This window comes from Papio anubis, unplaced genomic scaffold (assembly GCF_008728515.1).
Source record: "Papio anubis isolate 15944 unplaced genomic scaffold, Panubis1.0 scaffold44, whole genome shotgun sequence".
In the NCBI taxonomy this organism is placed as follows: Eukaryota; Metazoa; Chordata; class Mammalia; order Primates; family Cercopithecidae; genus Papio; species Papio anubis.
In genome coordinates, this window is record NW_022164575.1 from 346,310 (window position 1) to 362,936 (window position 16,627).

The window sequence follows — 16,627 nt, forward strand, 5'->3', positions numbered from 1 at the left end:
GAAAATGTGAACATGATGAAGACAGAAACTGAAGATATAAAAGACCCAAATGGAATCTCTAGAGATGAAAAATGTAATATCTGAGATTAAAAACACACCTAGATTAGATTAATCACCAATTAAACAAAAATAAGTTAGATGTAGGAGGGAGGCAAGAAAGAAAACAAATAGATATCAAACTCCTCCAGAAGTGAAGGGAGTATCTTCCTTTTCAGAAATAATTCTCTCTGACCTGCCATTAAAATTCAAGTATAGTATACAGATTTAAGGTTAGTTTAGTAGTAAGAAATAGAACAATCACTGATGTTTTTTCTGGATTTAATCTTTGAAGACTATAAACTGAGATCCTGATTGAAAGTCAGATCTGGGAAAAAAAAAGTCAGATCTGAGACAGCACTTTTCAATACAATATAATGCAAGTCACATATGCAACTTTAAATTTTCTAGTGGTCACATCAAAAATAAAGAGAAATGGGTGAAACTAATTTTAATAATATATTTTATCTAATATATCCAAAATATAATTGTAATACCATTAATATAAAATTAACCCTTTACTTTTTGTGTAATAAGTCTTTGAAATCCACTTGTTCTATAGTTAGAGCACACCTCAATTCTGACTAGCCACATTTCAAGTGCTCAGTTCCAACATGTGGCTAGTGGCTAACATATTGAAAATTATGGGTCTAAGCAGATGCATTAGTCAGGGTAGTTCTAGCTGATATAACAAACCCCCAAATCTCAGTGGCTTAACACAACAAAGACTTGTTTTTAATTCAGGTTACAGTCCAGGGAGGTCAAGAGGGAAAGGAACTGCTCCATTCAGAGACTCATGTTTCTTCCAGCCAGTAGCTCCATTGTCTCCTTTTTGGAAATTTTATAACTGGATTCTCTCCATCCAGCAACCTGATGAGCAAAGAGTGAGGGCATGTAAAATGTTTTAGGGCCCATGCCTAGAAGTTCTGTATATCATTTCCACCAACATTCTATTGGAATATAACTGACTGGAACTCAATCACATGAAAATCCAACTCCAAAGGAGCTGGGAAACATAGAAGAGCATGTGGAAACAGTGACGCTACCACAACTGTAGAGCCGAATGAAAGAGTGGGGAGGCGTTTCTGCAGATCAGAGCTGCCAACACAGTCAATGTTTTCCTGTCTGATTAGACAGAAGGCCACTTGCCATGCACAGAAAGCACTGGCCACGAAGAATGCTTCTGTTGAATACTAAGACCCCGTGGGTTATGCTGAAACTTATTGAATAAGTTACTGTTCTTCTATGGACTGATACTCTTCCACACTGTTCTAGAGAAATATATAAGAATCTGCTCCCCACTCTACAATAGTGACAAGGGTGATCTCCTTGAGCTAAAACATTTTAGAAGAGGAAGCAATATAATTTGTGAAAATCACATATGCTCAGAGCAGCCCTGAGACTCTGAACTTCAGAAGTAAGGAGGATTTGAGAGATCTACTCCAGTCCTATCTCTCTCTTCATTTTACAGGGCAAAAAAAACTACAGCCCAGAGAGAAAAGATGACCTGTCCAAGGTTAGAACCAATTTGATCAGAATTATAATTTGATCTTACTGCAACAAGTAATGTTGACTTTCTGATGTGCATCTCAGCTAATGCTACAACAATGTGGTCTATAAACCACCTGAAAAACTCAGTGGCTAATAGCAACAAGTATTGTTCTCATCATCATGAGTCTGCAGGTCAACTACAGTTTAGCTGATCCAAGCTGGGCTTGGTGGGCATGAAATAGGTCATGAAATCAATCTAATTGATTTCAACTAGCTTAGAATCTAATCTAATCTAACCCACTAGATTGCAACTAGCTTTTCAAAAGAATGCAATAGATCAGAATAGAAGGTATCAAAGTGCATGGGACTATTAGCTAAGTGATTTTTTGTGCAATTTGAAATTTCAATTATATACATGATGCATAAACTAGGTCATGATATACAATGTATTTCTTACTGTGGGTTACAGTCAATATAGTTTGAAAGAAGTCTGGCCATACACAGTGGCTTGTAATCCCAGCACTTTGGGAGGCCAAGGTGGCTGGAATGCTTGAGCCCCAGAGTTCAAGACCAGCTTGGGCAACATAGCAAAACCCCATCTCTACAAAAAATACAAAAATTAGCCAGGCATTAATGATGTGTGCCTGTAGTCTCAGCTACTTGGGAGGCTGAGGTGGAAAGATCACTTGACCCCAGGAGGCCAAGGCTGCAGTGAGCTGTGATGGATCCATTACAGTCTACCCTCAGCAACAAAGCAAGACTCTGTCTGAAAAGCATAAATAATTAAAGTCTTCAGAATTGGTCAGGCTAAATATAATCCCATATGTATGTGATAAAATTATCAAAGGTTGAGATGACTGAGCCTGCTACAAACATTTTAATGAATCCTTTAATTCAAGTGGATCACTATTCTCTGACCACAAATTCCCAATCTTGCATCTCCCTCCCAAATCATGTTACCTTCTGTCACTCAACCCCTTCTGTTTTGAGCTCATGTCATTTAAAGTTGTTCTAGATGCTGGAGATGTATTAGTGGGTAGAGAAAATGTGTGAACTCATCAATATGACACATCTCAGGCTAAGGAATATCTCACCAATACTCCTCATGTGCCATCAATATCGTATCTAATTTTGTTCCCACATCTGCTCAGTACACTATTCCTGTCAGGTCCTGCCTTTCCATATAGTTGATAAATGCAACAACAAAGATTTAACGAATCAAAAGAGCTTGATTTAAAAGGTACATCCTTGGCTGGGCATGGTGGCTCACACCTGCAATCCCAGCAATTTGGAAAGCTGAGGAGGGTGATCACCTAAGGTCAGGAGTTCAAGACCAGCCTGGCCAACATGGCGAAACCCCATTTCTACTAATAATGCAAAAATTAGCTGGGTATGGTGGCGGGCGCCTGTAATCCCAGTTACTTGGAAGGCTGAGGCAGAAGAATTGCTTGAACCCGGGAGGCAGAGGTTGCAGTGAGCCCAGACTGCACCATTGCACTCCAGCCTGGGCGACAAGAGCGAAACTGTCTCCAAAAAAAAAAAAAAAACAGTACATCCTTAATGATTCCAATTATATGATGTTCTAGAACAAGTAAAACACATCTATAGTAGGAAAAAAAACACAGAACAGTAGCTGCCTTGCAGCAGGGTGATGATGGAGCATAGGGACTGACTGGGAAGGGACAAGAGGAGGTTACTGGGGTAATGGAAATGCTTCACAGCTTGATACGGTTGTGGGTTACAAAGGCATATCCACTTGATGAGGTTAAGCAGTTAAGATTTGTGCATTTCAATGTAGGCGAATAAAAGAACTATAAAAATAATCTAGTGGGGGCAGGAAGTGAGGAGTATGATAAGAATGGCAGAATGCTGATAGTTGTTGAAGCTGGATAATGGTACTTGGGTTCATTATGTCACTGTTTATTTTGTATGTATTTGAAATTTTTGTAATAAAGTTTACAAAATTATTGCAGTTCAGGTCTTTCCAATTATGCCACTTTTATTCATGGTGGCAGCTATCACAGGACATATGAAAGATATTCAATGTTCTAATCATCTTCAACAAAATCTGAATCAATAAAAAGGCAACATTTGAGAAACCAATTAATTATAAATGATGTTTTATCTATAAAAACCTAGGAATTTCTAAGTTCCAAAATAGATATTTTCTATGTCTGTAAATGAAGACTGGTCCAGTAACAGAGTACAAAATCATTTTATCTTTCTCATAATTCACAATAACTATTTACCCCTGTAAACCATTAATCATTCAACTAAAATAAGAAAATAAATTCGAATACCTTGATAACTATCACTAACAGGACCAGCTTGTTCCAGTCACTGGTTTTGTCCTTGCCTTCATTAAATTATTTGGTAGAGATCAAATGCCTCCCCCTGAGAATGTACATGCCTTGCCTCTGCTCCTTTCTACTTGTCATATAAGGAGTGGAGGAGATGTGCAATTAAAATATTTCTAAGCACTTTCACTGAAACACAATTAACCTCTGGGCTCTCGTCTCTCCATTTGGCACATAATCTGCCAGATCCTATCAAGGAAAAATTTCCTGAAGTCAGCCATTTAGTGGCATTGGCAATGTAATGTTTTGGGGAAGGAAAAGTACTCATCCACTTAGGAAAAGAGTTTTAAATAACTAACGGAAATTGATTCCCTCCCTTGGAAAAAGGCCCACAATCTGGCTGCAACTGCTTACAAGGACCCACTATTTTTTCAGCATTAAAGATGCTCCAGGAAGCTCATATGCTCCACATCATCTGTACTTTCTGCACAACCAGGCCCATCTTCTCTGTATCCGCAATGTTTATAAGTTCTCAGGATTCTCTGGGATTCACCTTTTGGGCGTTTTCCTACCATGTACCTATCATAAAAATTTTTGTGTGTGATGCATATGAAACACATTTCCTTTTAAGTAATTCCTTTCTGCTGCTTTATCCCAGAGGGCCTGTTCTTTCCCAACTTTCCTGACGTTATTGATCTTATTAATGTGTAGTTGTCCCTCCCTTTATCATAGTGCCTACTTTTTAGAAGAAATAAGTGATGCTGATTTAGCTAGTAAGTCTGCCTTATCATATTCATTAGTTCCCTATTTTTAACTGCCCCAATTAGATGTCTACTACTTTCTGTCCTAGAACAAGTTTTTAGAACAATAAAACTTTATGAACTAATTAATACAGAAAAGTATCCCTCCTCCAAGTCATAATTTCTATCTGTAATAACATTGCATTTGCAGAGAGCTCTCTTAAATGGCATGACATGTTCTTATAAGAGACTATTCAGGCTGGAAGGGTCTCATGAAGATATCATGTTTCCTCTCTCCCACCTGGTACAAACTGGCATAGGCTATTTTCACTGGAACCCCTTTCTGTTAACTTAAATATTTAAACTGGATCAGATCACATTTCTTTACTTCTGGGAGGGTCACAGAATTACTAATATAAATCCCTGGATATTATCTGGTCCCAGGTCACTTATTTTGAGTGGACAGGTCTCCTTAGTTATTCATTCAATAGATGAATGGCTGTTATTGAGTGCCTATTGTGTCAGGCAAAAGAGACACAAAAACTTACACATAAGAAAAAGAGAGGACACAAACTACTAATATCATAAATGAAAGAGGGGACATCACTCTAGAGCCGATGAACATTAAGAAGATAATCAAGGAACACTATGAATAACTCTATGCCCACAAATTTGATAACCTAAAGGAAGTGGACCATTCCTTGAAAGACACAATCTGCCAAAACTCACACACACAAAAAAACTATCTGAATAGGCTTATCTTTATGAACGAGTTGAATCAATAATTAAGAAACTTCCAAAACAGAAAGCACCAGGCCCAAGTGGGTTCACAGATGTTTCTACCAAAAGAAGAAATTATAGCAGCTCTCTTCCAGGAGATAACTACAGATGAAATACTTCTTAACTCGTTCTATGAGGTCAGAATTACCTTAATGCCAAAACTAGACAAAGATATTACAAGGAAAAAAATATATAGACTAGTCTCTCATAAATATAGATGTATAAAACCTCAACAAAACATTAGCAAATCAAATCCAACAATATAAAATAAGAATTATACACCACAACCAAGTAGGACTTATCTCAGTTATACAAAGCTGGTTCAACATTCAAAATTAGGCCAGGCACAGTGGCTCATGTCTGTAATCCCAGTACTTTCAAAGGCCAAGGCAGGCAAATCGCTTGGGGTCAGGAGTTCAAGACCAGCCTGGCCAACATGGTGAAACCCCGTCTCTACTAAAAATACAAAAACAAATTAGCAGGGCATGGTGGGCATGCACCTGTAGTCCCAGCTACTTGCAAGGCTGAGACAGAATTGCTTGAACCTGTAAGGTGGAGGTTGCAGTGAGCTGAGCTTGTACCACTGCACTCCAGCCTAGATGACAGAGCGAGACACTGTCTCAAAAAAAAAAAAAAAAAAAAAATCACAATTAATGGATGTAATCCATCATGTCATCAGGCTAAGGAAGAATAATCAAAAGATCATACTGATACAGAAAAAAAAGGCTGACAGGTCAGGTGCGGTGGCTCACACCTGTAATCTCAGCACTTTGGGAGGCCGAGGCAGGTGGATCGAGGTCAGGAGTTCGAGACCAGCCTGACCAATGTGGTGAAACCTCATCTATATTGAAAATACAAAAATTAGCTGGGCATGGTGGAGTGTGCCTGAAATCCCAGCTACTCAGGAGGCTGAGGCAGAGAATCACTTGAACCTCGGAGGCAGAGGTTGCAGTGAACCGAGATGATGTCATTGCACTCCAGCCTGGGCGACAGAGTGAGACTACGTCTCAAAAAATAAAAATAAAAAAGCAGCTGACAAAATCCAACACCCATTCGTGATTAAAATCTCAGTAAATCAGGAATAGAGAGAACTTCCTCACCTTGATAAAGAATCTCTACAAAAATCCTACAGCTAGCATCATATTTAATGGTGAGAAACTAGAAGCTTTCCCACTAAGATCAGGAGGAAGAGAAGAATATCTCCTCTCACCACTGCTTTTCAACATTATACTAGAAATACTGGTGAATTTAGTAAGGCAACAAAGGAAATAAAAGGTATACTGATTCGGCAGGAAGAAATAAAAGTATCTTTGATTAAAGATGTCTCTTCTACCCAATTTGATCTTTAGATTCAATGCAATCCCAATAAAAAACCCAGCAAGTTATTTTGCACATATCTATAAACTAAATTTAATCTGAAGAAGCAAAAGACCCAGAATAGCCAACATAATATTGAAGGAGAACAAAGTTGGAAGACTGACACTACCTGACTTACAGACTTACTATAAAGCTAGAATAATCATGGCAGTGTAGCACTGGCAAAAGACAAAAATAGATGAGTGGAAGAGAACAGAGAGCCCAGAAATGGATCCATATAAATATAGTCAACTGATTTGACTGATACGGTTTGGATGCTTATCCCCTCCAAATCTCATGTTTAAATGTGATTCCCAATGTTGGAGGTGGGGCCTGGTGGGAAGTAATTGGATCATGGGGCAGATCCCACATGAATGGCTTAGCACCATCCCCTTGGTGATAAGTCAGTTCTTGCTCAGTTAGTTCACATGAGGTCTGTTTGCTTAAAAGAGTCTGGGACCTCCCTCCTCTCTCTCTTGCTCCCTTCCTCACCATGAGACACCACCTGCTCTCCCTTTGCCTTCCACCATGATTGTAAGCCTTCCTGAGGCCTCACCAGAAGCAAATGCTAGCACTGTGCTTCCTGTACAGCCTGCAGAACCATAAGCCAATTAAACATCTCTTCTTTATAAATTACCCAGCCTCGGGTATTTCTTTAGAGTAACGTAAAAACAGAGTAACACATTGACAAAGAAGCAGACAATATAATGGAGAAAAGATGGTCTTTTCAAGAAATGATGCTGGAACAACTGGACATCACATGCAAAAAAAAAAAAAAAAAACTAACAAAAAAAATGAATCTAGACATAGACCTTATACCTTGCACAAAAATTGATTCAAAATGGATCATATACCTAAAAGTAAAATGCAAAACTATCCAAGAAGATAACACAGGAGAAAAATCTAGATAACCTTGGGTTTAGCAATGACTTTTAGACATAACATCAAGGCATAATCCATAAAAGAAACATTTAATAAGCTGAACTTCACTAAAATTAAAAATCTCTGCTCTGCAAAAGACACTATCAAGAGGGTGAAAAGATAAACCACAGACCAGAAGAAAATATTTGCAAAAGATATATCTGACAAGAGAATGTTACCAAAAATATAGACAGAACTCAAACAATCAGAAAACTTTGCAAAAGACACTATCAACAGAGTGAAAAGATAAATCACAGACCAGAAGAAAATATTTGCAAAAGATACATCTGACAAGAGAATGTTACCAAAAATATAGACAGAACTCAAACAATCAGAAAACTTGATTTAAAAATGGGCTAAAGCCCTTAATAGGCATCTCACACACATACACACACAGAAATAGACAGATGGCAACAAAGCATATGAAAAGATGCTCAACATCATATGTCATCAGGGAAATGCAAATTACAATGAGATATCACTACACACCTATTAGAATGGCCAAAATCCAGAACCCTGACACCACCAAATGCTGGCAAGGACGTGGAGCAACAGGAATTCTCATTCTTTGCTGGCAGGAATGCAAAATAGTACAGCCACTTTGGAAGACAATTTGGCAGTTTCTCACAGAACTAAACATACTCTTAACATAGGATCCAGCAATCATGTTTCTTGGTATTTGCCCAAAGGAGTTGAAGCCATGTCTACACAAAAATCTGTATACAATGTTTATAGCAGTTTTATTCACAATTGCCACAACTTGGAAGCAACCACGTCTTTCAGTAAGTGAATGGATTAAAAAAAGCTGTGGTATACACAATGAATTTTTCAATGCTAAAAAGTAAGCCATGAAAAGATATAGAGGAAACTTAAATGCATATTAACTAAGTGAGAACAATCTAAAACTTGTTCTACTAACAATCTACTACTATATGATTCCAATGATATGATATTCTGGAAATGGCAGAACTATGGAGATAGTAAAAAACATCAGTGGTTACCAGGGGTTGGGGGCAGGAGGGCGGAAGGGATAAGCAGGCAGAGCACAGAGGATTTCTACTACAGTGAACACACTCTGTATGATACTACACTGGTGGATTCATGTCATTATACATTTGTCTAAACCCACAAAATGTACATCATGAGTGAACACTAATGTAAAACATTTGGTGATAACAATATGTCAAGGTAGGCTCACAAATTATAACAAATATAACACTTCGGTAGGGGATACTCATGATGGGGCAGTCTATCCATGTATGTGGCAGGATGGAGTATATGGGAAACCTCTGTTCTTCTCAATTTTGCTTGAACCTGAAACTGCTCAAAAAAAGTCTTAAAAAATAGTCTATCAAAAAAACAAAAAACAAAAAAACAAAAAAAACTATACACACACAGAGAGTTCCTAAGCACAAAAATCTCAGTCTCCAATTATGTATACACTAAACCAGTAACTACCATGCAATCATTAACCCTAGCCCATAGGACTGCAGGCCACCCCTCCCTTCAACAGCTCCCTTCTTTTCAATTACTATAGTGAGTGTGGTGCATTTAAACTTCCTTTTTTGACCTCAGTGCCCCAAAGATGGAGCTTCAAGTCTCAGGGTTTTTTTTTCTTCTTATACATTGTAGCCAACAAGAGACACAAATCAGTGGGATTTAAACTCCATTTCTGATCTAGCTTTGTGTTTTAGGATACATGAGGCAGAGATGGCCAGCACACTCAGATTCTTTGGTCACAAAATTTCTAATTGATTTGCTGTGTTTCTGGCATCTTCAGATGTCTATAAAGGAAGGGCATGATGGTCAGCCTAAGGTGAAAGCAGGGGATAAGGACAGGCATCCTGAGAATCAATCTATGCTGTAACTTGTCTGAAGCCCACAAAGTTCTCTCTGACCATCACATTGAAACGGAAATATCAATATCTTTACTTTTAACCAATTAGACAAGATTCTTTGGGGGCTGTAATGAATAAATCATTCTTTTTATCCATTCCAACTGCTCCTGCTCTTTTTAGCTAATGTCTACCAAATTATTGTTTAAATAATATTACTTACTATTCAGCTACTTAGTTAATAAAGAACATATAGACCAAAAAAAGTACAGATCACTTTGTATTTATTACATTACTGAACTTTTTCAAATGACAGAATTCAACTCCAAAATAAAGTAATAAATGTCTATTAAATAATTATTCACTTGCATTTTTCTCTCCTAAAATTTTTAACACAGCAAAACATCTTAAAGACGTGTGAATAGATTCAGTGCACTCTCAGTGGCTCACAATCATGAGGCAAATATCACATTTATCCGTAAAAATACAAGATAAACACATCAATATTTTAAAATATTGCTGACATAAAAGGAAAAAATAAAATACTACACTTTTACCACAATTATTTTGGTAGATGATAGAACGTTGTTTAAAATAATGCTCCTCTATAGGACACATGCTGTGCTTGGCATACTTGGCACGTTAGCAGTTGGTAACTGCTCAGCTTCCATCTGCAGTTTCTCTAGCAGGACCCTTACTCAGGCCCACTTTCAAACCCTGAGCTCTGATCTGCCTGCCTCCACAGGGACTATTCTGGTACCCTTCCTCCTCCATCTACTCTTAAGGCTTTTCTGTCTTCCCTTCTATTCCCCCAGATTCACACTTGCTGCCATCTCCATTTTCAGCAAAGATGCCTGGCACAAAACTCACAAAGCTGAGCATCTCCTCCATAGCTCTTACCCCAGATGTTGTCCCTTCACTGACTAAATTATAACTATTAGGTAAAGAGAATGAGTCTACCCACAAAAATAAATTAGGCCGGGCACAGTGGCTCATGCCTGTAATCCCAGCACTTTGGGAGGCTGAGGCAGGCAGATCACCTAAGGTCGGGAGTTCGAGACCAGCCTGACCAACATGGAGAAACCCCGTCTCTACTAAAAATACAAAAAAATTAGCTGGGTGTGGTGGCGCATGCCTGTAATCCCAGCTACTAGGGAAGCTGAGGCAGGAGAATCACTTGAACCTGGGAGGCGGAGGTTGCAGTGAGCCAAGATTGCACCATTGCACTCCAGCCTGGGCAACAAGAGTGAAACTCCGTCTCAAAAAAAACAAAACAAAACAAAACAAAACTCCCTACTTTATATCACATCTCCTGCAAAGCAAAAATAAAGGCTGGTGTGATGCCTGATTTACAACTTAAAACATTCAATGAGTTTAGACAGAATATATACTGCTCTGAAGTTCCTTAAAATCTATTCTTCTATTATTGTTGTTTGTTTCTAAAATCATAAAAATATAAAAACTGTAAACATTCTACTAAACATTTCAGTAGAAACCCTGTTACCCTACTTTTTATTTAGTAGGTCAGAAAGAACAAAAGTGACACCACGTTCCTTTGGGCAGACCCAAAATCATGCTCCCAGCCCTAAATCTACCATTACATGTCTCCCATCCATTAGGCAGCTCTGTATGCCAAGCATGTCTCTCACGACAACTGCAGCTACCACTCATGAATACACCCTGTAACCAAGCAGCAGATCTCCCTGGTAGTTGTCCATGTGCTCTCAGCATCTTACCTACTGCTCCACACTCGACCTAGCCTCGGTAACTAGGCAAACATAGGGAAGTAAGGACACAAAAAACTGGAGCACCTTCTTTGTGACATGCTGCATTCCTTTGCAAAGTGAGAAGGCACTTCCTCTCTGTCAGAGTCACAGCAGAATTAGGTAAGGGGCGAGGGATGCTGCTGACAGAGGTAGAAATAAGGAGGGAGCTGATAAGGCTAGCTACCAGTGTTCACCGCACCCCTGGAGTCAGCACACTCCTTTCATCATGACACTGCTGAGAGCCTGGGGATGAATCTGATCTATTCAAAAGGAGGAACCTATTATGCAAGAAATTCCAGTCACTTATTACTCTTGTAGCAAGGTTTCACGGTATGTTTTTAAAAGAATAAAAGTAACAAGATGTTATATATTTTTTAACGAATAACTTAAAAATTGAGAAAGAAAATACTGCTTTTATTTTTAGGGAAGAATACTCTTGACACAAATGACTAATGAAATCTATTAGCTCTGGGGAATCCCCTTAGCTTCTTTATCAGCCATGATTAATGAGATAAACCTAAAATCAGAATTCCTGACCTGGGTGATTAACAGTACCAATTAACCAGAGTATTAACTGCAATGACTTAAAATAGTCTCCATGGTGAAGTGTCAGAAAAGGTGAAATAATATTTTCCACAGCACCATAAGATTTTATAAAATACTATTTCAGTTAATGTACAACCTCAAGATTTTGGTCCATCATTCATATATAGGCTTAACCTCTTTTACTGATAATAGTTCTGACAGAGGCCACACAGGCATAACTATAACATGAAAATGATACATTTTACTGAAAAACCTGTATGTTATACTTAGACAGTCTCTGCTTCAGCTATATCCATTGAGTACTAGTGGATTCAAAGGCCAGGAAAAGATAGTTTTGCCATTTATACTCTAATCACAAATTTTAATTTGCCAAAAGGATCTAAATGGTAACCGACTAAAATATCTGGGTAACTAAAAAGCCATTTTTGTATCTGTTTGCTTTGTTACTGTGTGCTCTTATGGGTTTTGTTTCTATATGATATTTTGAAAATGGCTCTGAGTTTTCAAAATAAGAATAAAGTGTTTTACTTTGAATTTTAAAATAAATCCAAGTGGAAAACAGACAAATTTTATAGCCAAATTATCTGGAATTATGTGTAACAGTTATCTATAATAAAAAATATACCACAGATTGGATCCCCTCAATATCCAGCATGCTCATGGATCTCCTACAACTGTTAGTGTGTGCTATGCCAACTTAGTTCAACACTGATCTAAGCCAAACATAATCGAAAGTATTGACTTGCCTACCAAAAAACATAACTGCATTCCAAAGCCAAATATGAATTAAGTTTGAGATTATCAATTTCATGTCTCCCTTTCATTTAATGCAGAAAACTGAGACTTGGCTTTATTAAAAATTAGCTAGCACTAGAGTAAACGTGCTATAAAATTATTTATAACAAAATAAATATTTTCAGTCCCTCTACACACTAAGTGATATATAAATCATTAGCAGTTTATAACATTAGCTTAGGTCACTTTTTGAGGAACCTAAACATACTGTACAATCCTGAGTTAAAAGTTAGGGATACAGTTTTGGGGATCCTTCTTGACCAGGAATCATAAAGAAAACATATAAACCACACTTATAATAATCCCCATTTTCATTAGACGTACCATGAGTTCTTTTTACTTTGGTAAATAAGTTTATCTATGTAAACCATTGATCTTGATGGAGTAAAATTTAGCAGAGCTTCTGCTAGGATCCCTCCATCACCTTTTGACACTGATACAGTAAATAGTCAGGAAGAGTAGAGCAGGAGGATCTGAACCACAGGGCTAATACATCTGCATAAACTCGGCAATGCAGTAAGCAGGGGATGGATGGGAGCAGCTGACAGGCCAATAGCCCTTCATTGCCTACAACAAAACAAAAGTGAAAAATGATTTAATGCAAAAGGACTTAAACAGACATTTCTCCAAGAAAATACACAAATGGCTAATAAGCACATGAAAAGATACCCAGTATCACTAATCACCAAGGAAACTGCAAATTGAAACCACAATGAGATACTATGCTTCATACCCATTAGGATGGCTAACATTAAAGAAAAAAACAGGTAATAACAAGTGTTGATGAAGATGTGGAGAAACTGGAACCCCAGTACATTGCTGGTGGGAATATAAAATGATGCAGTTGCTGTGAAAATGCTATGGTGGTTTCTCAAAAAATTAAATCTAGGCCAGGCACAGTAGTTCATGCCTGTAATCCCAGCACTTTGGGAGGCTGAGGCAGGCAGATTACTTAAGCTCAGGAGTTCTAGACCTGGCTGGGCAATATGGTGAAACCCCGTCTCTACTAAAAAATACAAAAAATTAGCTGAGCATGGTGCCACACACCAGTAATCCCAGCTACTCGGGAGGCTGAGGCATAAGAATAGCTTGCATGGAAGGTGGAGGTTGCAGTGAGCTCAGATCGCACACTGCACTAAAGCATGGGCAACAAAGTGAGCCTCTGTCTCAAAAAAAAAAATACATCTATAATTATCATGTATATAATCTACTAATTCTACTTCTGGGTATATAACCAAATAAAGAACAGAAAGTAGGGACACAAACAGGTATTGGTATAACCCTGTTCATAGCAGCATTACTCACAATAGCCAAAAGGTGGAAGTAACCCAAGTATCCATTTACAGATGAATGGATAAACAAAATGTATCACATTAAAATTCAGACACATTCTACAATATGGATCAACCTTGAAGATATTATGCTCAGTGAAATAAGCCAGATATAAAAGGACGAGTATTGTATGATTCCACATTATATAAGGTACCTAACATAGTCAAGTTCATAGAGACAAGAGGTAAAATGGTAGTTGCCAAGAGGTAGAGAGGAAGGGGAAAGGCTGAGTTAGTGTTTAATGGGTATAGTGTTCCAGCTGAGGAAGATAAAAAAGTTCTGAAGACAGATGATGGTGATAGTTGCACAACAGTGTATATATACTTAATGCCATTTAACTACATGTTTAAAAATTGTTAAAATGGTATATTTTATATATGTGTATTTTCCAATAAAAAATTATATAATACAGTCTGAAAAGTACATTCATCGGAAAGACAGTCATAATAGGAAATAAAGCTCTAAGAAATCTGATACTTGTAAGAGTTAATTTGTGCTCCAATTATAAGAAAGCTCCTATAAACACAGAATAGCCTTTTCATAACTCTACAAACCTATAATTTCAATAATATGGAGTCTTAGTTTCTGTTGCAGAGTCTTTAGTGCAGAAGGAAGTGCAGCTTGAGATTCTGACATTTTTACATTTTGTTTCACATCATTGGCGAAGGATAACCAGAGTTTCCCAAAGTCTTCACTTGAGATTTTTAATGGTCTGAAAATAATTTTTAAAATTAGATATATGTCAAAAACAGTGAAATGATTCTAAATAAACAAATTTCAAATGCCTCATGAGAATAAAACATAATCATTGTAAATTTGGGTCCCGTAAGATTTATGTCTTTAAAGCAAATACGCTAAAAATGGTTAGTATCATCCTCCAACCTGATGAAAATACTGAAAGCAGGTATATTATTAAATTTAAAATATCATTTCAATAAATCACTCAGTTCTCTCTCTTTCTACTAGTCATTCCAGCAAGATTTTACCAAGTAATTTCATAAACCATTCAAATATAATACAGAACTTTTCTTTCACGTCTACTTTGAATTTGGGGATAATGGGATACTCTATCAAAGCTATGAAAAAGAACATGAATACAAAGATCTAGCACCCTAAGTAAATTAGACCAAAAGAAAGAACTTTAACAAATACATTTTTTAAATGGTTCAGGAGACTAAAGATCAAATAGTTAAAACTGGATATATCTGGGGATAGGATTACAAAGAACTTTTATATTCTACTTATATTTTTCTGTAGCATTTAAGTTTTATAATAAGTATCTATTGATTTGATAATCAAGAAAGATATCTTAAAAATACAGAGGATTTTATTAATACACACAGAACAACGGTCTGTGTTAAATATACTGTGATTCTTCTGATTACTAAGGTTCGCCACAGGATACACCTCCACAATCACACAACATAAGTTTTTTGAAGGCTGGATTTTATCCTATCAGCACCACAGGCATATAGTACTCTAATAGACTGACAGTTATGTTATTACTAAAAGACTTTAAAGAATGGGCAAAGCTGGGCATGGTAGCCCTTGCCCCTAATCCCAGCAGTTTGGGAGGCCAAGGCAGACAGATTGCTTGAGCCCAAGAGTTTGAGACTAGCCTCAGCAACATGGCAAAACTCTGTCTCTACAAAAAACACAAAAATTAGCTGGCATGGTGGCACATTCCTGTAGTCCCAGTTACTCAGGAGCCTGAGGTGGGAGGATCACTTGAGCCTGGGAGGTCAAGGCTGCAGTGAACCATAGTGTGGCACTGCACTCCAGCCTGGGTGACATAGCAAGACCCTGTCTCAAAAAAAAAAAAAAGAATGATGAACAAAAGTTAGAGCATTGTATTGTAACAGAAGTGACATGTGGAGGTTAAGAATATATATAGAGATATTCATTGGTATTCTGCATTCTGGGTTCAGGCAGCCTTCATATTTTTAATGTTCAAAAACAGTACATTTATAAAACAAAATTAGAGCAGGTAAGATATTGTTTTCAATTATTTTGGTAACACTGCACGGTGCCTAGTATAATGGCAAAAACTGCATGTTTAATAAAAGTTTAATAACTATGTCGAGCAATTTTCTTACATTTCTCTAAAGCTTAACAAACAGATTTTATGAAATAATCGAATAAAATACACACGAGAGAAACTTTTAAAAGCCATGCAGAATCTTTGGAGTTATTTAGTTTAAATAATACTTTTTCTCACAAGTTTTTCCAGGTCACCAACTCCAACCTAAATCAGGTCTCTCACTATAATCCCTCATTGTACCACTTATTTTCTCTTCATAGCACAATTCATAATTACATACGTATGTATGTAATTGCACCACGTCTCCTCCATAGACTAGAAATTCCTCTAAGGTAGGAACTGTGTGTAGTTTTTAACTGTTACACTCCCTAGCACCCAGCATAGTGCCTCCATCCACAGAAGAGGTCTAAAAAATAGTTGGTGAATGAACAACTTGAATTAACATTTCACAAAACATTTACCTAATGAAATCTAATAGTGATAAGTTTACAGAAAATTCCAGCTGAGCAGAATGAGTATCCATCATATGATAACTAATAAAACCAGAAAGAATTTCTTCTGTAAAAGGTTTTTCTATCTGCACACTATATTGAAAGCTTCTGGTACTTTCTGCTTCCGTTACAGGCAAACAGCATCCAGGTTGCTCAGTGACCTGCAAATAAAAGTAATAAAAGTGTTGAAGAAGGAAGGG

General features: G+C 37.3%; 1 protein-coding gene across 4 annotated transcripts in view; it reads right to left on the reverse strand.

The window, feature by feature from the left end:
• Nucleotides 1-9,723: 9,723 nt before the first annotated feature.
• The window catches only part of LOC116273179 (AP-4 complex subunit epsilon-1-like), a 77,873-nt gene continuing 70,969 nt past the window's right edge, over nt 9,724-16,627 (reverse strand). For 3 of the 4 annotated variants that reach the window (XM_031662150.1, XM_031662149.1, XM_031662151.1), the window contains 3 exons: nt 16,398-16,588; nt 14,450-14,607; nt 12,886-13,130 (listed from right to left, as the gene is read on the reverse strand). In XM_031662150.1, the coding sequence (XP_031518010.1) occupies nt 12,970-13,130; nt 14,450-14,607; nt 16,398-16,588 (510 nt within the window). In that variant the 3' untranslated portion in view covers nt 12,886-12,969. Of the gene's footprint in view, nt 13,131-14,449; nt 14,608-16,397; nt 16,589-16,627 lie in introns of all 4 variants that reach the window. The other variant, XM_031662148.1, reaches the window with a different exon arrangement.